The 21,073-nt window shown below is 40.7% G+C and overlaps 4 protein-coding genes across 6 annotated transcripts; 2 read left to right on the forward strand and 2 right to left on the reverse strand.

The window, feature by feature from the left end:
• Positions 1 to 45: 45 nt before the first annotated feature.
• LOC116619857 (E3 ubiquitin-protein ligase PPP1R11) lies at positions 46 to 3,319 on the reverse strand. Of its 2 annotated transcripts, XM_032385126.2 has the most exons (4): positions 3,138 to 3,319; positions 2,953 to 3,058; positions 658 to 829; positions 46 to 626 (listed from the first exon to the last, which is right to left on the reverse strand). In XM_032385126.2, the coding sequence occupies exons 1-4, from the start codon at positions 3,204 to 3,206 to the stop codon at positions 416 to 418; spliced, it is 558 nt and encodes a 185-aa protein (XP_032241017.2). In that variant the 5' UTR covers positions 3,207 to 3,319; the 3' UTR covers positions 46 to 415. The 2 variants fall into 2 exon arrangements, with proteins under 2 accessions (XP_032241017.2, XP_048588107.1); XM_048732150.1 differs by having other exon boundaries at positions 46 to 829; positions 3,138 to 3,315.
• Positions 3,320 to 3,408: 89 nt separating this feature from the next.
• LOC5515486 (dnaJ homolog subfamily C member 12) lies at positions 3,409 to 6,958 on the forward strand. Of its 2 annotated transcripts, none has more exons than XM_001635563.3 (3): positions 3,409 to 3,641; positions 4,747 to 4,919; positions 6,141 to 6,958. In XM_001635563.3, the coding sequence occupies exons 1-3, from the start codon at positions 3,460 to 3,462 to the stop codon at positions 6,308 to 6,310; spliced, it is 525 nt and encodes a 174-aa protein (XP_001635613.2). In that variant the 5' UTR covers positions 3,409 to 3,459; the 3' UTR covers positions 6,311 to 6,958. The 2 variants fall into 2 exon arrangements, with proteins under 2 accessions (XP_001635613.2, XP_048588120.1); XM_048732163.1 differs by lacking the exon at positions 6,141 to 6,958 and adding an exon at positions 5,613 to 6,097.
• LOC5515435 (clathrin heavy chain linker domain-containing protein 1) lies at positions 6,834 to 9,697 on the reverse strand. The gene is made up of 2 exons (XM_032385072.2): positions 8,731 to 9,697; positions 6,834 to 8,363 (listed from the first exon to the last, which is right to left on the reverse strand). The coding sequence occupies exons 1-2, from the start codon at positions 9,529 to 9,531 to the stop codon at positions 7,293 to 7,295; spliced, it is 1,872 nt and encodes a 623-aa protein (XP_032240963.2). The 5' UTR covers positions 9,532 to 9,697; the 3' UTR covers positions 6,834 to 7,292.
• Positions 9,698 to 9,796: 99 nt separating this feature from the next.
• Positions 9,797 to 19,830, forward strand: LOC5515485. Its single transcript, XM_048732162.1, has 7 exons — positions 9,797 to 10,197; positions 11,039 to 11,293; positions 11,823 to 11,962; positions 12,598 to 12,730; positions 13,714 to 13,749; positions 14,034 to 14,127; positions 17,691 to 19,830. The coding sequence occupies exons 1-7, from the start codon at positions 9,868 to 9,870 to the stop codon at positions 17,789 to 17,791; spliced, it is 1,089 nt and encodes a 362-aa protein (XP_048588119.1). The 5' UTR covers positions 9,797 to 9,867; the 3' UTR covers positions 17,792 to 19,830.
• The last annotated feature ends 1,243 nt before the right edge of the window (positions 19,831 to 21,073 follow it).

Genomic DNA, 21,073 nt, shown 5'->3' on the forward strand with positions numbered 1-21,073 from the left:
GTGCCATATTAAATATTGTTTAAACTCTAATAGACAATTTCCAACTTTTTCCTGACTTCCATCAATCAATTTTTATTTGGATTTTACTTTTTCTTTAATAGCCATATGATATATACCTGGTATAATCTATCATATATAAGAGTTCATAAAATTTTGCTGGTAACAATTATCTAAAAGAAGGGCTTCAGAGAAAATGCTACCTATGCACTACTCAAATCAGTTTTTACCACATGCTACAAGACAAACATATTTCTGTCTGTATAAGCAGTTGAATTCAACAAACTGAGTGCTCAATCTTACAAAGCTACCAACTCACTACCCTATCACCCACATGCAAAAGGCAAAATGGTGCCCACATTTGAAGGCATTATAAAATCAACTGCTTTTTCTAGCTTGGGACACCAAATCATCGGCCCTAAAAGCTCCAAAAACATGCCATCTTATAAACTCCAAAGGTTGACAGCCATGATATTGTGACAGAATAAATAAATAATTTGATATTGCTGTGATAAAGTTTCGAGCAAAGATGTGTCTCCTGGCATAATAGGTATGTTGGTACTTTTCCTGGCATAGCATTATCTGTTGGTACTTTTTCCTGGCATAGCATTATCTGTTGGTACTTTTTCCTGGCATAGCATTATCTGTTGGTACTTTTACTGGTCAGAAGGACCAGGATGAGAGCCTGGATCCCCGGCAGGATCCTTGGAGTTGGGGTGACCTCCCTTTTTGCGACCAGAACAATAGGAGTTGTGGCAGCAATCGTCATCTGAATCACTTTCAGATGATGAAGATTCACCAAACATTCTTGGTTTGTGATAAATACAGCAACCTGCAATGTATGAAAAGAAAATCACATTCAAACCTCTGTGTTTGGTCACAGTTTTGCATTCTCTACCCACATCTGCCCCTACTTGGCAATAGAGGACTTGCTCTAAGAGATCATGTGACCTTCCTGAGTGGCAAATTCACAACAAGATAATCGAACAAAAAAAAATTGGAAATGACTCGGCCCGACACCAGAGAACGAGGAAAAAATAAAATCTTTAAATGAAACTAAACCCTTTCTAAAAAAGAATTTTGGCTTTTTTAGTAAGCACCAAATAAGTTGCTTTTCTTTTGCTGTTATTTTGCCGCTAAAAGCCTGAGCACGCGCTAGTTTGCTGCCCAAACAGTCACGTGATCTCTTAGCGCAAGTCTCCTATTCACTTATTAAGTCAGCAAAGCAATGTCATGTGCTAGAGGTCAGGCTCAAGGCAATTCAAAATTAATCCTCAACAACAAGAACGATGTCTTTGTGAGAATGCCAACGGGCTTCCGCAAACGCTTGATGCAGTATTCCTATCCCTAGTGTTGCTTGAAGGGGTGAAAACGAAACACAAGTCGTAGTTTATTCTTGTTATTGTTCCTTTGAAGAGCATCATTGCTAATCAGTTAGTCCAGTTGGACTCGATGGGAATATCAGCTTGTGCTATCAAGTAATATCCCTAGTTGTATTCGAGGGCAAATACTCCGTCGCCTTCAGATCTGCGGAGAGTGTTCTGGAGGCAACGTTTGCAAACAAACTCAAGCAGCCTTCAACACGCCAACCTAGTGGCCTGCGTTGTGTAGACATAGGGAACGAAAAGTTTAAGATTTAATTTTAATAAACTCTAGTCATGGTATTTGCATTTTGCTAACATGGCCTTGAAGGTCGAAGGCCACATGGAGGTTGTTTGCAAATGTTTGCAGAGTATTTCCCTTCCTGAATCTCAAAATAAGCTTACAAGGGATATAATCTGACTACGCTGATATTCCCATGGAGTCCAAATCTACTAACTGATCAGCACAATGATGCAACAACAAATGACTTGTACATTATACATTTTTTTAAATTTGCATTCCCTTATTTTTTACAGTTAAGTTAATTACATGTACATATTTTTTTCTATATTTAATAAACATTATTAATTCTTATTGTTTTCTTTTTGCCGCTAGAATCTCCCTTTCCTCCTAATTCGTCCACTGCTGTCTTAAATGTTTCCACCAAATTATTGAGGGAGGACACACAACTTGGGGATAAGATATATTCGAAGAAACCGAAATCACAATTAACTTCAATTCTTTGGCGATAATTGGCTCCAAAATACTTGTGCCTCTTACTCTTTTTAAACAGATTTACACAAGACTGTATCTCAATTTTTTGACTGCCGTATTGGATTCTCAATATCTTTTCGCACAATCTACAACACACATTAGGCAAATGTTCAGATTTATTCTGCCTTCTTTTTTTAGAGATTGGTATAATATTTTCCTTCGCAGAATCGGACATTTCCCGCTAGCGCGTGAGTGTCACTTGTGACATGTGTTTCGAACGTATCAAAACAAAGGCTAGGATTGGTTTATTTTTGACAACTGACGCGCGCGCTTGACGCTTTTGACAAGAGATTTTTAGAGCCCGAACAATAGATTTCTGGCAGGCTCCCCTTTCCTCCCTCTTGGCCCCAGTCCCCTCTCCCTGAGCCGCTGCGCAGACTAGGATTTACATTTCGATTTAGACTACTTACATTTCGAAAAACAAAGGCTATGATTGGTTTATTTTTGACAGCTGACGCGCACGCTTGATGCTTTTGACAAGGGGTGTTTAGAGCCCGAACAATAGATTTCTGGTAGGCTCCCCTTTCCTCCCTATCTGACCCACTCCCCTATCCTTCGCCCTCTCCCTGAGCCTCTCACAGGCTATGTAAATTCCCCCCCCCCCCCCCCCCCATTCTCTCTCCCAATCACCATCACTCCTCCCCCGCCCCCTGTAGTCTGGTTACTACAAGTGATGAGGTATTGCATGGAGAAGCACTGGGAAACAATACAGCTGTTGTCACTAGATCACTAAAGCAGTAATTATTCTGAATCTTCCCTCTTCCCTCTCCCTGAGCCGCTGCCCAGGCTAGGATTTACATTTCGAATTAGACTACATACATTTCGATTTTTTCTTCCCCATATGCTCGTTGTCTACTGTTTCCTGGTTCCATTGAACTTTCTTGTCATTTTTTGGCTTCTTGAGTTTCAAATGAAGTCTTTGTTGCTGAGAAAGGATTTTAGAATCAGAAAAGATAAATAGGAATAAGCTTATGTAATAAAATATTCGAGCTATTTTACTGTACCCCTGGGCTTTGGGTCGCTTCTTCGGTAATAGTCTCAGTCGGGGCTTCAATCTGTGTGAATTCTGCCATAGTCCTGCATTCCTTCGGCTATATTGACGTCAAAATCACGAGCCAAATGATTTGGGTTGTCAAATACGTAGAAAAGTTAGTATTTTACAAGAAGGCACAGGCCTCCGCGATTCGGTAAGTTGCGAGAGGACTGGAAATAGCACAATTATGATTTTAGAGGAGGGACGACAGGGGGGAATTTGATTGTTTCATATTTATCTCAGGGGGACCCAGGGAAAAAGGCTTGTACGTAGTCAAAAACAGGTCGATAAAGATGGCTGAAGATGTTTTTAAAATTGTAACTAAAACCGAGGAGTTGGAGGATTTCTACAGTCTTCTAGATTGTGGAGAGTATGCGACGAATGAACAAATCAATACGGAATTCAAGAAAAAGGCAAAAGAATGGCATCCCGACAAAAAACGAAATGACACCGATAGCCACGAATACTTTGCAAGGTTCATTTTTTAATCCTCTAGAAATATAAAGAATCTTCCATAAATATTACTCATTGAACATCTACATAACCGAATACTTCATTTTTCACTCATATGTTTATTATTTTCTACATTTCGTAGGTCGTTGTAAAAGTTGTATCTATGTTATTGTTAAAGCCGCATTGTCACCAGTTTACTTCCGGACGTCCGACGGAAACCTCAACCGTTAAAAGACAAAAGAATCTATTAAAATCCGAGATATTTTAGAGGCCATCCGCTCTAAATTATCAATCACATCCTCGAATAAACTTCCAGTAAACACAATGCTGACAATATTTTGAAATATTTTTCGCGTTTTCCGTTAAAAATCATCGGAGATTGTTAGGTAATCGACCTGAAGTAAACTGGTGACAATGCGGCTTCAATAGCGACGCTTTACGTAACCTTTAGGGGCTTGATGGGGGCGTGTTTGTGGGGGACTAACATGTCATTATTAGTTGCCAATCAAAACTCGAGTTCTTAGTCGATTATCTCTTAGAACCTCCAATTTTTCTAAATGTCTTAAGATATTAGGCATCTAATGTTTTATGTTAATCATTCATAAGCATCCGTTGCTCTTGACCGACATAAACACAGCTACTAAGGGGCCGATTACATGAAAAATTTCATCCCAGGCTGAAATCCACATGGGCTGAAGTTTCCATGGGTACCTCGAAATTTCAAAAGACTCAAATTTTTTTTTTTTAATTTAGGGGTCTCGGAGCCTCGCTTTTTTACCACATTCTCGTAGTCACAATTTTTTAAACGCGAACACAGGGTCCCGAATTTTTGCTGTTGCTACTATTCAAGAGGTTTTCCCTTCTTTTTCGTAGTGAAACAAGAATGTATTGTTACTCTGCTTATTCTCTTTTCAACTGATGCTTATGACATACCTTGAACAAGTTATCCGAAAACAAGCTGGAAAAAGAAAAGCTCGGGCTCAGATTCCAATATTTGACAAAAATCTCGAGCTCAGATTCTGAAACCCGGGTTTCTGCACCTTGGCAAGTCCCATTGCTAGCCCTACTTAGAAGATCACCATTTCCCCTTGCTTATTCATAAAACTTTTTTCCTCTTTTTCTTTCAGGTTAAAGAAAGCTCGTGATGTTTTGTGTGATGAAAAAATGCGTGCAAAATATGACCACTGGCGGCATATACAAATTGCAGTCCCATTCGAAGTTTGGATGAGTCTTGAAAAAGCTGCGCATGCCTCAGTTCACTGGGCTCCAAAACCTCGTAGCCAGCTTATGATAACACAAGGTAACACATCAGGGCAGGTCCAGGAGTTCCAAAAAGTGGGAGGGGGGGGGGGAAGCAAGGGTTTCAAAAAAGGGGAGGCTGATCATTGTCCTTCTGCAGCTTCCCTTATATTTCTTGTAATGTTTTAGCCAAATATCTGAAAAAAATCACTGCATGTACCTAAGGTGTACATCCCCTTCCCAAGTTTACCATAAGGTGGAAAGGATCACCAATAGGGTACCTATGACTGTCCACACTCCCCCCCCTTCCCTCTAAGCAAACCCTTGGTGATGTTTGCATCTTTGACACAAGGTAACAGATTCATGACTCAAGGTAGCACATTCATTACTCAAGGTGCTACCTTGAGTAATGAATGTGCTACCTTAAGTTAATAAATGCATTATCTAGAATGCAGGAGAAAATGACTTGAATGTCCCTTTTGGGCCCCCTCCTTTTAAAAATCCTGGCTAATTCACCGCTGATTACTCAAGGTAGCCCATTCATTATTCAAGGTAGCACATTCATTACTCAAGGTAGCGCATTCATTACCAGGGGTACAGCCAGGGGGGTAGCCTAGCCCCCCCCCCTTTTAGCAGCCAAAAATGCAATAAATGTATGAGACACTATCTAAAATACATGAATGTCCCTTTTGGGCCCCCTCCTAATTGGCTAATTTGCTGCTGATTACTCAAGGTAGCCTATTCATTATTCAAGGTAACACAATGACACAAGAAGGTTACTCATTCATGACAAAAAATGTTCAAAATGACACAAAAGGTAACACATTGACACAAGGTAGCAGATTCATAATACAAAGTAAGAGATATTTGTGGCACATGGAAACACATGTTACAAGTTAACATATTTATTACAGAAGGTTACACATTTAAGACACAAGGAAACACTTCATTGCACAAGGTAACACATTCATGTTACAAGTTGAAATATTTATTACAGAAGGTTACACATTTATGACACAAGGAAACACATTCATTGCACAAGGTAACACATTCATGTTGTGACATATTTATTACAGGAGGTTACACGTTTATGACACAAGGTAATACACTCATGTCACAAAATTACACATTCATATCACAATGTAACACATTCACAACACAAGGTCATATTGTCAGTCACAAATGTACATTTGTCTTTGTTTTCCCGCACACCATTTCAATGCTATCAGTCCCATAAAATAACTTGCACAATGTTTTTTCATGATTAACTTTACTATTCCAGATACATGTTATACTAGAGGATGCAAGAGACAACTTGCCGAAGAGCATCAGACAGATCCAGTCAACTCACCATATGGACTATGTAACACAAGTAGACATAGCACACACTCCTGGTGGGGGAACCGAAGGCATAGTGGTCACATTAGCAAGTTCAGGAAGTATGAGATATAAAACAAGCCTGCTAATATTTGCTCTTGGGGCAGCATATAAACTGGTCAAGTTGAAATTTGTATGGATTATACGGTGGCTACTGCTTAAGCCTCATATTTGTTTGTGAAAAGAAGACTTGAAATGAACAGTAGTGGTGTGGCTTTGCCCCCAATGACACATATTAGCACATTCATGACACAAGGAAACACATTAATGACACAAGGAAACACATTAATGACACAAGGAACACATTCATGGTACAAGGAAACACATTCATGGTACAAGGAAGCACATTTATGACACAAGGAAACACATTAATGACACAAGGAACACATTCATGGTACAAGGAAACACATTCATGGCACAAGGAAACCCATTAATGACAAAAGGAAACACATTCATGTAACAAGGTAACTCATTAATGACACAAGAAAACAAATAAATGACACAAACAAGCACATGAATGACACAAGAAAACACATTTTGATGACACAAGGAAACACATTCATGTTACAAGGAAACATTTATGACACAAGGTAACACCTTTTAAATATTAAAACTTTATTGACATCTTTGAGAGTTTGTACATTGAGACAAATAATTTGGGGACATTCCCTGCCCCATAAGGAATAGGGAACATATTTAATAAAGAATAAATGTGGGCTCAAATTGATGCTACTGGTTGCTGAGTGGACAGTAAAATATCATTCGGAAAAGAGAATAGTATTTGAAAGTCCTACAATAATAAACAAACCAGATCTTTTGGGTGACCAATGAGGGTGCATGTACCCTGTACACTCCCTAGGCATGGGTTGATCTAGGGGTGGGCCGAGTGAGATATTTGGCTTAAAAATAACAAGAAATATAAGGAAATCTACAGAAGAACAATGAATCCCTCTTTCTTGAAAACCTTGCTTCAGCCTCCCCTTTTCGGAACTCCTATATACGCCCCTGCCTAGTTATGTGCCTTCAAGGTCTACTTATACTTGTTTACTAAGTGATATCAGGAAATGTAGTCCATGCTAAAGGCAATGGAAGCCTTGTTCAAAGCCTCTCTTATCGTCAGTGCTGCCAGCAGTTCCACAGCGGCATCCATTAATCCTGCTCCCTGACAGATATCCACAACATCCATCCATTTCTCTGAACTCATGTTGTCCTGACTTGTCTCACTAAATATCACTTTATTCATCACTAAAGACAAGTCTGTCTTGGTTTTCTTGCTGCTGCTAGATAGTCTCTTGATGACCTCAATGAGGACATCTCTATGTCCTGTATCAAGAAGAGTAGACACTACAGAGGCAAAGCTGAGAATTGACGAATTCTTCTCTGTACCTTTGGTTGTAAGCATCAAGTGGGCAAGTTCTGGTGAAGGTTTTTTTATGAGAAGCCTCTGATAGTCAGACTTTGTAAAAGGTCCATTCCTTTGTGTGTACTGCAGAAGAGTGACAAATCTCCCTTGTTGACAGAGGCATTTAGCAGCACGATGGTGAGCATTGATCTTCATGTAGATTGTTTGTGCAAGTTGTAGGCAAGTACATGTACATCTACCACCAGAACATTTACAGTGCTTCTTGATTATATCTCCAAGAGGAATGGAGTAAGAAAGACTCCCCTGTGCAAGCCAGTGAGTTGCAAAATCAAGATGGTTTGCCTCTAGAGCACACCGAACAACCTCCACCGACATTGCCTGTGAGACTGGCTGCGCTGCTGATGAAGTTGCCATAAGTGCTTCGCAGTACATCAACAGAGGATTCTCATCGACTGGAGCATTTACTTGCTTGAATCTTATCAATGTCTCATAATTCCTTAGAATCCCATATGGGGAGTTGGCAGCATGTATGGCTGCCGCTTCAAACTGACCAAAGTCAAAGAGACTATTGAAGTGATCACAGTACTCTATCAATCTCTCAGCCTTTTTCTTTTTGATGGGATCATCCTCATCAAAGTTCACCAGTTGATGGAGCTGCTCAGCTGTTGTTGAATCTTCTATCTTCCCATAATCCTTTAGTGCTTTCATTACAACCTTGTGAAAGTGGATGTCATGGTGAGGGTTTTCAATAGCTTGTTTGGCTGCCTAAAAAGAAAAAAATATATATTAAACATATAATATCCAAAATTAATGTGATATCTTTAGCATTAGTAGCTGTAATGGCCTGGTTTCCCATAGATGACACCTTACATACAGGTGTCTAGCTAGGTGGTCCCCATGGATAACACCTTACAAACAGGTGTTTTGTTAGGTGGCCCCCATGGATGACACCTTTCATATAGGTGTGTAGTTACAGGTAGTCCCCATAGATTACAGCTTACAGGTGTGTAGCTAGGTGACATTTCTAAGGCTCCCCAGTACTATAGACAATAGATTCCACTTAGCTACGAAAATTAACTATCTAGTTGCACTTGATGACTGGCTTGTGTCAAAGCTTAGGTGTGTCTCTTACCTCAACCACAACTTTCAACACCTCACATCTCTTCTTTGTCTTATTATGTTGTTCGGTCACGTGGTGTAGTGCAACCTCCTTAGCTGCAAGCTTCTCTTTCAGCACACCCTTCTGGCTTTTAACAACGAGCTTTGTTTTGCACGCTTCCTCAGTCTCGCTTGCCTGAATTTGCAGCCTCTGCAGAGTTTTTCTAAGTGTTGGAAGATCTGTAAGTTCCTCTAAGGACATTCCTGGGATCACCATCCTTGTGTCTTTGTCAAGAGATTGCATTGATTTGCTCTCTAGAGAAGCCTTTCTCTCGGCTCTGCGATCTCTCAAATCCTGTATTTTACTCGCAAGATTTTGGTTATGCGTGATTAAATATTGGATTTTTTCCTCAAGTTCGTCTCCTCTACGGATAAATTGTCGAAGAGTTGACTTTTCTACGAGTAGCGCTTTCACCATCCCTTGCAGATAAACTGATTGACTTTGCCCCTTTTCTAGAGCCTCGATGCAGTCTTCATACTCTCCCTTCAGATTCGAGAGAATCGGCTTATAAATGGCTGTTTTATCCTCCACAAGTTGATCGAACGCATGTTTGTAAACAGTATAATGATCCTTTCTTGTTGTGTCAGAGTGGTATTTTAATCTTTGAAGCTCTTCTGAGATATACCTTTCGATCTCTTTCACATCAGCAGCTGGCAAGGTTTTCGTAAGCTTTTTTCTCATAAGCCTCGCTTGTTCAAGCCGTTTTCCTGATAACTGTGAGCTTGTTCGAAGCGATTTAGGGGGAAAAGGCGAATAACTTTGGGACGAGTTCATCGTTGTTCCTTTCAATAGTAATTATCATTTCCGCATCTAGGACGAAAACAGAGAGAGCCGAACATCAAAAATAAAATAAAATACAGTTATCTGTCTAAAATTTGTGATTATAGTGGCATTTAGAAGCCAGTACACAAGTCAGGAAGCCATTTTAGTGCAATGGTAAACCATTCGGTTGTCAGGTAATTATATTGCGTGCTACTATTGGCCAGTTTGATCCGGTGCGCAGCTGAACCAATTATATCGCATAAAAGAACCACTTCGATGTTCTAAAAGAATGCTGGGATCAAGCGGAAGAGCTTGAACTTGTTATAGCTCGAAAACAAGGCTCCGAAAATGAGTTCAGATAGCAACGAAAACTCCATTCCACCGATCACAGCTGATGTGACAGAAGCGGAGATTCGAATGAATGTCAAAGACAAACTGCAACTCATCGATAAGGAAGTACGAGAGCTGTACGAATTTTGCGTGAAAGCTGGCTACACTCCGGAGCAAATCGAGCTATGCGCTACACCGATGCTTGCAGTTGAGACTAGCGTGAAGCGGAAGAGCTGGTTCAAGCGACTCGGCTATCTTCTTGGGGTAGTGCTGTTGGTGTTTTTCTTCGTTTACTATGAGCCGGCCTACTACAACATCTGCATCTACGCAAAACTCGCCTCCATGAAGGTATTTGAGAATATCGATTTATTGACTGAAGCGCTTGGTTGATTCACCACTCATTTTATCGTCAACAGTTTTGAATAGCACGACCAATTTTTGCTTCTTCGAGCATGTTAAGCATCCAGCAGAGCTACTGTATATGCTATACGTATGCCATGTCGGACTAGGTACAGCTTCATACAAACCGGAAGCTTCACTTTGCATACTTTTGTTATAATATGAAATTTTTACTTGTATTTTTGCACGATCTCTATGTGTCTGTGATTCTATACCCCCCCTTGCTATCTAGCACAGGCCTCTTATAGGCGAGGGGAGGAGGAGGGGGGGGGGGGAGTTGTTGGAGGCATTCTATTCTGTATCCCCCCTCCCACTCTGACTATATCTAGCACAGGTCAATAACAAAGGAGCCCCCTTCAAAAGGGGCGTGCCTCTTTTTGCATTGGCTATCAATAGAAATATGCAAAGTGTAGAGGAGACATTAAGTTGAATCAAACTTTCAATTTTTATTGAATGTGATTGAATACTAAAAAAAGGGAGACAGCAACATGGCTTGTTCTTTTTTCACTTGTTCAGTTGTGGTTGTCAGGGAACCCCAATAGCTGTAAATCAGAGCAGGGTTGTCCCTAAGAACCAGCTACCAGAGCACTTTACCGGCAAAAAAAAACGTTGAAAAAGCCATGACTTTAGGAACACATAGAGGGCGGGAAATAGACACTAGCACAAAAATATATTTATCCTGTCCTTTATTAGAAAAGTGTTTATTTCCTTTGTTATATGTATCAAAGCCCATATTTTCGAGTTAATAATATTTTGGAGTTCATTTAAATACATGGATGACCTTTTTCAGGTTTTGCCCTATTGGGACTGGCGCTACATATATGACGAGTTTTGTTTTGTGAAGAACCCATACTATGTTGAACAGAAACTGACCAAAAAGGATTGTAGAGAGAACTGTAAAGAACTCAAGACCATTGGAGTTATTGAAAAAACTGATGCCAATGAAATGTCAGACTTCCTGTTTAGTGAAACACCTGTTATTATCAATGATGCCACTGATGACTGGCAAGCAAGGAAGGATTTCAGCATTGAGTTTCTTGCAAAGGTAAATGGGTTTCTACTTTTGGCTAGTTTAAGAGCTTGAAAACTCATTTTAGAATTGGTATGATATTTTTGTTCCTGAAGCGTTTATTTAAGAGAGGTATTTATTGAAGGACTACATTAATCGCAAAAACAAACATTGTTCTTTACAGCTTATGCTTTAATATCTTCATTTTATTATTCGTCACATAATTTGAAGTAAATTCGGAGCCATTGCTGTCTCATAGCCAGAATTTGGAGCAGTGGAAGTTGCTTTGGGTGGGGTTGATTACAATTACCTTCAGACCACTTTGTTCTAGAAACCTTGTCCTAGATGCCAGTCTTATTAATCTTCTTTTATTAAAGAGTAGACCTACAGGTTGAAAGGGGAGGTACTTCCGAAACCTCCGAACCACGCCTGTCTACTGGCTGTCTTCCTCAAGAATAGAAGGGCAATTGATAATTGTATGAAATACTAGAAATGTTTGCTGAAACATAATTTGTTTTCAGTATTGAGTTACAAATTGCCTTTTTGTTTCTGTTTTTTTTTCCAGCTGTATAGCGAAAATAGTATCCTAAGGAACAATGAAGTTTGTAACTTTCAGACAACGATAGATGGTGATTACAACCACCCGACACAGTTCTTGTCGGATGTCATTAATGGAAAAATACAAGACAGCTACGAGACCCACTGGTATGGTATTAGAATCAAAAGCATTGACAGTTTTAATGTAATTTAATACTTTTGATACCTCAACCAATCGTTGCTATTTGCCATTGCACTTTGCATTTAGTATACTCTCACTGTGTACCATGAACAACACATTTAGTACTGACCCTCAAACTATAACACCATCTGCGATGTTGAGTACTTTTATTTATTTTATAAGGCTTCTACCACTATAACACATATTGAAATAGCGGTAAGGTTGACACAACAGAGCACAGCTCCAACTCAAGTGTAACCCTCTACAATAAAAGAAAAAAATAATTGGCAATAACGACAACAACAAATGAAGGAAAACATGGAGAAAAAGTAATTTAAGAATACTCCTAGCGTGGCAGCACTTAGGACAAACTGATTTCCATGTACTTTTAAGTACAAAAAGCCTTTGAACTGTCCACCATACTTCTTATTCTCCTAGGTGCATACCTGGGGGGGGGGGGGGGGGGGGCAAAGTGGGTAATTTCTTATTTAAGGATTGTCAGATACTATCCTTTCACTATATGATACATATGACTGCGCACCCTCCACTCCAGCAAATTCTTGGTCAATCCTGCTTTAGTTGAGATAAACAAGTAAGTTTTCTTTTCTCCTTTTTTATTTAGGGAAAATTGTGATTCAGAAACAGCCAAGATAATGCGCCAGTTTTACCGCCGCCCATATTTCCTCCCTCCCATGGTAGAGGCATCAGAGAGCAACTGGATGACTGTGTCGCAAGGGGGGAACAAATCACTTAAGGTACATCTCCAGGATCAGGGGGGGGAGAAATCACTTAAGGTACATCTCTAGGATCAGGGGGGAGGGGAGAAATCACTTAAGGTGCATCTCCAGGATCAGGGGGGGGGGGGGAGGAATCACTTAAGGTACATCTCCAGGATCAGGGGGGGGGGGAGAAATCACTTAAGGAACATCTCCAGGATCAGGGGGGGAATCACTTAAGGTGCATCTCCAGGATCAGGGGGGGGGGAATCACTTAAGGTGCATCTCCAGGATCAGGGGGGGGGGAATCACTTAAGGTGCATCTCCAGGATCAGGGGGGCAAATCACTTTAGGTGCATCTCCAGGATCAGGGGGGGGGGGGGGGCAAATCACTTAAGGTACATCTCCAGGATCAGGGGGGACAAATCACTTAAGGTACATCTCCAGGATCATGGGGGACAAATCACTTAAGGTACATCTCCAGGATCAGGGGGGACAAATCACATCTCCAGGATCAGAGGGGGTAAATCACTTAAGGTACATCTCCAGGTTCAGGGGGGGACCAATCACTTAAGGTACATCTCCAGGATCAGGGGGGGCAAATCACTTAAGGTGCATCTCTAGGATCAGGGGGGGGGCAAATCACTTCAGGTGCATCTCCAGGATCAGGGGGGGATCACGTAAGGTGCATTTCCAGGATCAGGGGGGGGGCAAATCACTTAAGGTGCATCTCCAGGATCAGGGGGGGGCAAATCACTTCAGGTACATCTCCAGGATCAGGGTGAAAATGACATGTCTCCAGGAACAGTTCTACTTTATATCTACTTTTCCAGCGTAGCCACTGTAATGGCAGTCTTTCCTCAATCGTCCACTGTGAATTTGGTTTGATGTGCTGTGATTTACATCTATCTGTTTTGATTGACATGTGTACGTTATAATTGTCATCTGTGTCCTTCGATTGTCATCTGTGACCTGTGATTGTCATCTGTGTCCTGTGATTGACGTCTGTGTCCTGTTGACAGGTAACGTGGAGTTCTTCCATGACATGGATGTCCCAAGTAAGTACTATATTTTTTATATACCCTGTTTGAGCCCCCCTCTATAAAATACCTCACATCTTTTTTGCACACTGCTTAATGTTTCCATAGTTTTTATGCATTAAAATGGTACTAAGAGGGGATAAAATTAATGCTTTTATGCAATAAAATGGTACCAATAGGGCATAAAAATCTATATTTTTTTGATGGTCAAAAGGTGGCCCCGCGATTGGCTTTTGTAAAGTTGATAAAATAGTAAAAGCAATAGAACTAAATGACAAAGATATTTTCTTCTTGTCTTGTAGATAACTGGTCGCAGTCGCATCATTCTTCGCCCTGATGCAGTCTGTAAGGGCATCTGCAGAAACCTAAGGACTGAACTCGAAGCAGGGGACTCCCGTAAGTGTGCATTCAAACATTCTCAATCATGCCCAGCCATTTGCTAGAAATGGCCCAATATGTCACATGTCTTTTATTTCCTTCAGTTTTTACAGTGCTAGAACTCTATATCATGGGCAGTTGAAGAACTCTTTCGTGGACAGTTATAGAACTCTATAACCTGGAGTTGGTAGCTGCAAATTTTTCAAGGCATGATTTATTCACTATAAGCGCCTGCACCCGCGAACGGGTATAACACAGTTTGTATTTAACTGTTCTCCGCCCTTTTACGGCGAGCTTCCCTTTGTTTTAAATATGTTTCATATCTTCTTTTGTCGTATGACGTGCAGATGTTATTTGTGATCGCCCTCCATTCCTTTCTATTATGTACATGATAGTTCCACACTTCAAGGACGCATCCAATTTTGAGGACTTTTTTCAACGTGTCCTTGAATCTTAGTTTAGGACGACCAACTGGGCGAGACCCGTGTTCTAGCTCCGAAAATAACAGCTGCTTAGGCACTCTGTCATCGTCCATTCGGCAGAGGTGACCAAGCCAGCGGAGACGATTTCTAGCTAATTTTGTTTCAATATCATCTACGTTTGCGCGACGGAGGACGTCTTCATTGCTTATATGGTCATCCCACTTGATCTTGAGGATTAGGCGTAAATGGCGTTGTTGCAGAGTACGAAGTTCTCTAACTTCATGCTGATATACAGTCCATGTCTCACTACCGTACAATAAGAGAGGCATTAGACATTGATTATAAACAGCGATCTTGGTTGGTACAGTGAGATCACGTGAGTCGAAAACTCTCTTTCGAAGGCGACCATAAGCACATGATACAGCTTGTATACGAGATGTGAGCTCCGCTCTCATTGAGCAGTCACTTGACAGGATACTACCAAGGTATTTAAAGTGAGTAACATTGACCAGCTTAATGCCATCAACATAAAAGTCGGCAGTATTACCAATACACATAGTCTCCGTCTTTTTAGTGTTAATGCGCATCCCCATTCTCTTAGCAAGTTCATTGTACGATGTAAGTAAAGACTGCAGACCCTCTGGGGTATCGCTAAATAAGGCGATATCGTCAGCGTACTGTGCCTCCCTGATGAATTCCGTAAGGACTTTTGTTTTTGCTTTGAGCCTGCGAAGATCGAAGAGATTACCATCAAATCGGAATCTTATCTTGATGCTGCAGGTGTGTTCAATTTTATTAAAGGCCAACCAGAGCAGGACAGCAGCGTAGATGCCAAATAGAGTTGGTGCTAACTTACATCCTTGCTTGACGCCACAGTTGTATTCAAATGCTCGAGTTAGCTCTCCGTCTACGATTAGCCTAGCATGAACATCAGAATATAGCTTCTTTATTATACTTATGAACTTTGGTGGGCATCCTAGTTTGCCAAGGATCGAAAAGAGAAGTTCACGATTGACAGTGTCGAAGGCTTTCACAAAGTCTACAAAGACTATATACATGTTGTTACGTTGCTCTCTGGTCTTTTCCATAAGCTGACGAAGAGTGAATATGCCATCAATAGTGCCCCTACCAGCTCGGTACCCTGACTGGGACTGGGGATATATAAATTCCGCAAGCAGCTGTAGTCTTTGCAAGATGATATCTGCGAATATTTTCCCCACGACGCTTAGTAGTGATATTCCCCTGTAGTTTCCACATTCGCTTCTGTCGCCCTTCTTAAATAAAATGGTGATAATTGCATCTTTCCACACTTGAGGAATGATTTCAGACGCCCAGATGATATTAAAGAGGATGAGAAGAAAAGCTCTCAGGCAGCGACCACCATAAACAATGACTTCTGGAAGGACACCATTAAAACCAGGGCTCTTCCCAAGTTTGGTGTTTGAAATGGCTTTTTCCAGCTCCTGGTCTGTAACAGGATCATCCATAGACTGCATGATTGGTAATTGGTCAAGTTCGTCCACGATTTTTAAGTCAACATCACTCGGGAGATTTAGCAAATCACTAAAGTGCTCCGACCATCTACCTTTGACTTCTATGGAATCGGCCAAAAGAGTGCCTTCTTTAGAGCGAACAGGATGAGAATTTCTTGATCTTGGGCCATAGACTGCATTCAAGGTAGCATAGAACTCTCTTGGATTTTTTGTTTGAGAAAAATGCTCAGCTTCTTCAGCTTTCTTTTGAAACCATGCATCCTTGATTTGTCTGATACGTGTTCTTAACGAGTGCCTGTCAAGGCTTTTGTCTTGAAGTAAGTTTCGAATTTCCTCATCTTGGTCATCAAACCAGTCATTTTGGATCCTCTTTTTCCTTTCGAAAACATGGTTTGCAGCTTGTTGAAGAATATCTTGCAGATCTTCGAAATCGTTCTTACAAGCAGGAATTTTCTCATCTAAAAACTGAACGAGCTTCACTTTCTTATCGTCATTGAGACGAGTGTCTAGCTTTTTCGGGGGTCTTGAGATATTCTTCTTGCGCTTCAAAGGAAAAGCACAATTAGACACTAAAAGCTTGTGGTCCGTGAAACAGTCGGCAGCTTGATTGACTTTGGTTACTTTAATAAAAGGCTTAGCAGCTTGATTGGCTAGCACATGATCGAGTTGGTGCCAGTGCTTAGAGCGGAGGTGTTGCCACGTGTTCTTCAAGCTATCCTTTAATTGAAACATTGTACCCATGACACTTAGCTGCAACCGAGTGCAAAACTCAAGGAGCATGAGGCCATTCGAGTTCATCTTTCCAACACCGTGCTTACCGATAACATCAGGCCAGGATTTGTAGTCTTGACCCACACGAGCATTGAAATCGCCCAACACAATAAGAGGGTTGTTCTGAGCTGAAGGAAGGCAACAACGGAGCTTTTCGTAAAATACCTCTTTTTCCTCAGATGTTCTTTGCATGGTAGGAGCGTATACGCTAACAAGGGTGAGGTAGTTACCACTTTCCAATGGAACACGCATTTGCATAAGTCTGTCGTTGATAGGTGTTGGACAAATCCCTTGCGATACAAGTCTGTTGGAGATAGCAAATCCGACACCGGCTGTTCTCTCACTTCCCCCACTCCAGAAGATAGTATGACTCCTTTCTACAATGTTACCAGTGTTGGGACGTCGGACTTCGCTTAAAGCACAGATATCGATATTAGCATGCTCCAGCTCACGACAAATGAGTGCTGTGGCTCGCTCTGGTCTTAGAGAACCATCGCCGTCATTGGTAGTACGGACATTCCAAGCTCCAAGGGTTAGAGCTTGCTTTCTAGAAGATAGAAACTGACGATTGTCGATTGCTCTGGAAGTTATAGCCGAGTGCGGTCTTCGTCCATTTTTCGCCACTGCCGCACTGGGTGGCGCATCGGTTCCCCATCGGTTCCACTGTGGTAGAGAGATATCACCAATGGGTTCATCCTGTGGGGATAGGGATTGGGGAGCTAATGCATAGGTGCATAACCACACCCTGTTCTGTGGCTCTTTATTATAAAACGCATTCAGTGGGGGTAGGGGTGAGGAAAGCTCATGTACAAGTCCCTGAGTAGCATGGTATTTTTCCGTGGTTCTTTGTTATAAAACATTGCTCTTAATCTGACAGTGTTTGATTGCGTTTCAGTTGTTTTTGTGAATGAGATGTGGTCCATGTCTTACAAGCCATTAGGAGACACACCAGTCATCGCCATTGGAGCCACTGGTATCTTTGATAGAATAGACTAAACACTATTTAGTGTACTGGAATTAGTGATTACATCTATTGTATTCGTGACGTCTATTGTGATGCGTGACATGGATTGTATTGAGTGTGCTGTATTGGACAGCTTGCGATATCAATGTCTGAAACAAGCAGTTGTACTTTAAGGTTAAATTTATGAATAAATAATGTTTTGAAAATGTTTTTTTGCTTTACTTACTAAAATATGGCACTAGCCATATATAACAGTTAGCCAGACAAAATACGACATTCGCCGTTCCCTGGAATATAACGGACATTTGCTGGAATAGAACAGAGACAGACATTGTTGTTTCCATAGTAAACTATTTTATAGGCTTTTTGTTAAAAATAGCGAATAATATCTTTTTTTCAAACTTTTTTTAACTTGTTTTCCCATTTCCCCCCTTTTTTTACTTGTTTTCCTGTCTCTGCCCCATGGCGGACAGGTAACCGTTTGTGCTTTACCTCGGTCACATTTATCTCAAAGCGGCCCTTCAAGCCGGTAAATAACAATATAGATAGATAAGGGATGGTAAGAAAAGTGCGTCCAAAGTCCCAAATCTTTATCTAGCTGGTGCGGTGGTTGCGCGCTCAGCTTTAATTAAACCGCGCCTGCTTTATCAGCGCTTGTGTAGACAAGCAAAGACGTACAGGTACTAAAGACGTCAGGTTAATTTAAAAATAATTATATTATTGCGCTTCATTGCTGGTGGGAGTTCGCGGGTGCTTAAGACTCATGCGCATGCGTGAACCAATAATGACGTGTCCTTTAACTGTTCATCCTTGTGTGACATCAAAAAACAATGCGCATGCGTGAACGAAAGACTAATAATGACGTGTCCTTTAACTTGTTCACCCTTGCGTGATATCAACACATCTCAAAACACACTGCTAAATACTATCACACAGACCTTATCTCAAGTCTCGTAAAATTAAACATTTGAAGAGGTGAAAGCTACAGTATGAGACAGCTACCGGGAAAAGCCGCTAAAGAAACGAGGAAAATGAAGAGAGAAAGAAAACAGCAAAATAAAGAAGGACACAACAGAGTGGTGACCGTCGCCATTCCCGTCTGCTTGGCTGTATTTGTGATGCTTATTGTGTACGTGTACTCTGCGACAAGCAAGCACTGAAAATGGGCTAGAAGATAAATGAACTAGAAGACAACTGTGATTACTAACACTTGGATAATAAAGAAGGATTGGATCATTATCAAGAATTCTGAAGATCAAGTTGCCTTGGGAGATAGAACTTATAAGATGGCATTCAAGCATCATTTATGAATTTTTGTTTGATAAAAAAAACTACTTTTATAAGAAAGTCTAATTTTTTGGGCATTTTAAGGCTGAGAATGTTCTTATTTTTGGGGCATTTTAAGGCTGAAAATGTTCTTAATGATGTTCTTAAATGTATATAGAAATGCAGAACACAATGAACTATTAGGAAGAGAAGTACACAAATGATCAATAGTCAGGAAAACACAAAAGAGAACAATGGAATCAGATCGCAATAAGGCGTTATCCGCTAAAGTGTAGTTCACGGGTTTATGAAAATCACTACTTGTTGAGTAGTCATGATGTTTCGGCTACTTGTCCACAGAGTGATCCATGTTACACTACACTCTTCCTATTTTTAAGAACTTTTTTTATTAGAACGTCCAGCCTGGGATCAACCAAATTTTAAAAACATACCAAGTCTCAGGTAGCAGACAAAACTAATTGCTCTGTTAGCAGTCTGGTGCGTTATAAAATGCAGAATCAAATTCTGTTTATAATAGAGTGGTTCTCAAAATCCCGTGAGATACTACTTAGTTTATTTAGTACTAATACACTGTGATGTCTTTGTTCTCTTTTTTTCTGGCTTGTCTATTACACTTAAACAGCTAAATTTGGTTGCACGGGTTTGAAAACCACTCTTACAACCTTAATTATTATTGCTATTAAACTTTGACTAGCACACTTTATTTCACGGGTTAATGAAAACCACTCTATTGCTTTGCTCTTTGGAAGTATTTATCAATAAAACGAGCTAAAAATCATTAAAAGTTGTTCGCGTCCATTTTGTTCCGACCGCTATACCATTTGCAAGCGAATTAGCGAACCTCACTGTAAAAAAAATTGTTAGAATGAACGCAGTGGCTATATGCCCGATAGTCGGGAAAGGTCATCGATGGACTAAATGCCCGACAGTTTTCAATTTATTCAATTAACCCAGTAAATTGTCGACCTAGTAAGTTCAAAGTATTCTATATTAGTTTAGAAAGGTCAAGCGAATCTGAATTGAGCTTTTTGTTGGAGTTGAATGTTTTTCCATGTTTGTATACACTATAAACACCTTTTTTATGGTTTCACTTTTATAACGATTTTTGAGTGTATACAATCAAAAAAAGTTAATTACCAAAACAGAAAACATTAAATACCGACAACAAATCTCAATTCAGAGTTGCTTGCCCTTGTATAATAATTTGTACTCAGTATGTCGACAGTACCGGGTTATTTAAATAAATTAAAAAAATTCGGGCATTTAGTCCATTGAGGACCTTTCCCGACTGTCGGGCATATAGCCACTGCGTTTAATAAAACCAGATAGAGATTGCTTAGCCTCGTCCCCAGGCCTCTCCCTTGCTGTCAGCTCCATGATGCTTTGCGCGCAGACTCACACTTTTCAATATGGCGAACTCTTCAGGCTGACTTCTCGGGGGGCGAGAGCAGTAAGGGCCTATGACGTCATAGCCATGCAGAGCGTAGACCCGCCAAGAAGCCTAGGGACGAGTCTAGAGATTTCTGTCCTACACCCATCAGGCGCGTACACGAGGGGTGCCCAGGGTGAGCGCACAGCCATCTGGGCCAAACATAGGTCATTTTTATTGGAGGGATGTTCAAATACTTTGCTTTTATGCATATGATACCAATGACTGCCCACCTCCCGTAAGCAAATCTTGAGTATGCGCATTCCCATCACTCTCAAAACTAAACCTTTTTAAAGCCGCATTGTCACCAGTTTACTTTCGGCCGATTACGTAGCAATCTCCAATGTTTTTAAACGGAAAACGCAAAAAAAAAATTCAAAATATTGAAAGCAGTGTGTCTATTGGAAGTTTCTTCGAGGATTTGATCGATAATTTAGAGAGGATGGCCTGTTAAATATCTCGGATTCTAATAGATTCTTTTGTCTTTTAACGGTTGAGGTTTCCGTCGGACCTCCGTTAGTAAACTGGTGACAATGCGGATTTAAGTCCAAGTGATTAAATGCCTATCAAGCTTAGGGTAACCAGGCACTAGCTGTTG

Source organism: Nematostella vectensis, chromosome 9, assembly GCF_932526225.1.
Source record: "Nematostella vectensis chromosome 9, jaNemVect1.1, whole genome shotgun sequence".
Taxonomy (NCBI): domain Eukaryota; kingdom Metazoa; phylum Cnidaria; class Anthozoa; order Actiniaria; family Edwardsiidae; genus Nematostella; species Nematostella vectensis.

Excerpts from the sequence above, each read along its gene's own strand:
- LOC116619857 (XM_032385126.2), bottom strand. The coding sequence starts at position 3,206 with ATGGCAGAATTCACACAGATTGAAGCCCCGACTGAGACTATTACCGAA. Across the intron at positions 3,059-3,137 it reads AAGCGACCCAAAGCCCAGGG|CAACAAAGACTTCATTTGAA; the intron begins GTACAGTAAAAT and ends ATCCTTTCTCAG. Across the intron at positions 627-657 it reads CATCCTGGTCCTTCTGACCA|GAAAAAGTACCAACAGATAA; the intron begins GTAAAAGTACCA and ends ATGCTATGCCAG.
- LOC5515486 (XM_001635563.3), top strand. The coding sequence starts at position 3,460 with ATGGCTGAAGATGTTTTTAAAATTGTAACTAAAACCGAGGAGTTGGAG. Across the intron at positions 3,642-4,746 it reads AGCCACGAATACTTTGCAAG|GTTAAAGAAAGCTCGTGATG; the intron begins GTTCATTTTTTA and ends TTTTTCTTTCAG. Across the intron at positions 4,920-6,140 it reads CCAGCTTATGATAACACAAG|ATACATGTTATACTAGAGGA; the intron begins GTAACACATCAG and ends TTACTATTCCAG.
- LOC5515435 (XM_032385072.2), bottom strand. The coding sequence starts at position 9,531 with ATGAACTCGTCCCAAAGTTATTCGCCTTTTCCCCCTAAATCGCTTCGA. Across the intron at positions 8,364-8,730 it reads TGTTGAAAGTTGTGGTTGAG|GCAGCCAAACAAGCTATTGA; the intron begins GTAAGAGACACA and ends TTTTCTTTTTAG.
- LOC5515485 (XM_048732162.1), top strand. The coding sequence starts at position 9,868 with ATGAGTTCAGATAGCAACGAAAACTCCATTCCACCGATCACAGCTGAT. Across the intron at positions 11,294-11,822 it reads GCATTGAGTTTCTTGCAAAG|CTGTATAGCGAAAATAGTAT; the intron begins GTAAATGGGTTT and ends TTTTTTTTCCAG. Across the intron at positions 14,128-17,690 it reads ACTCGAAGCAGGGGACTCCC|TTGTTTTTGTGAATGAGATG; the intron begins GTAAGTGTGCAT and ends ATTGCGTTTCAG.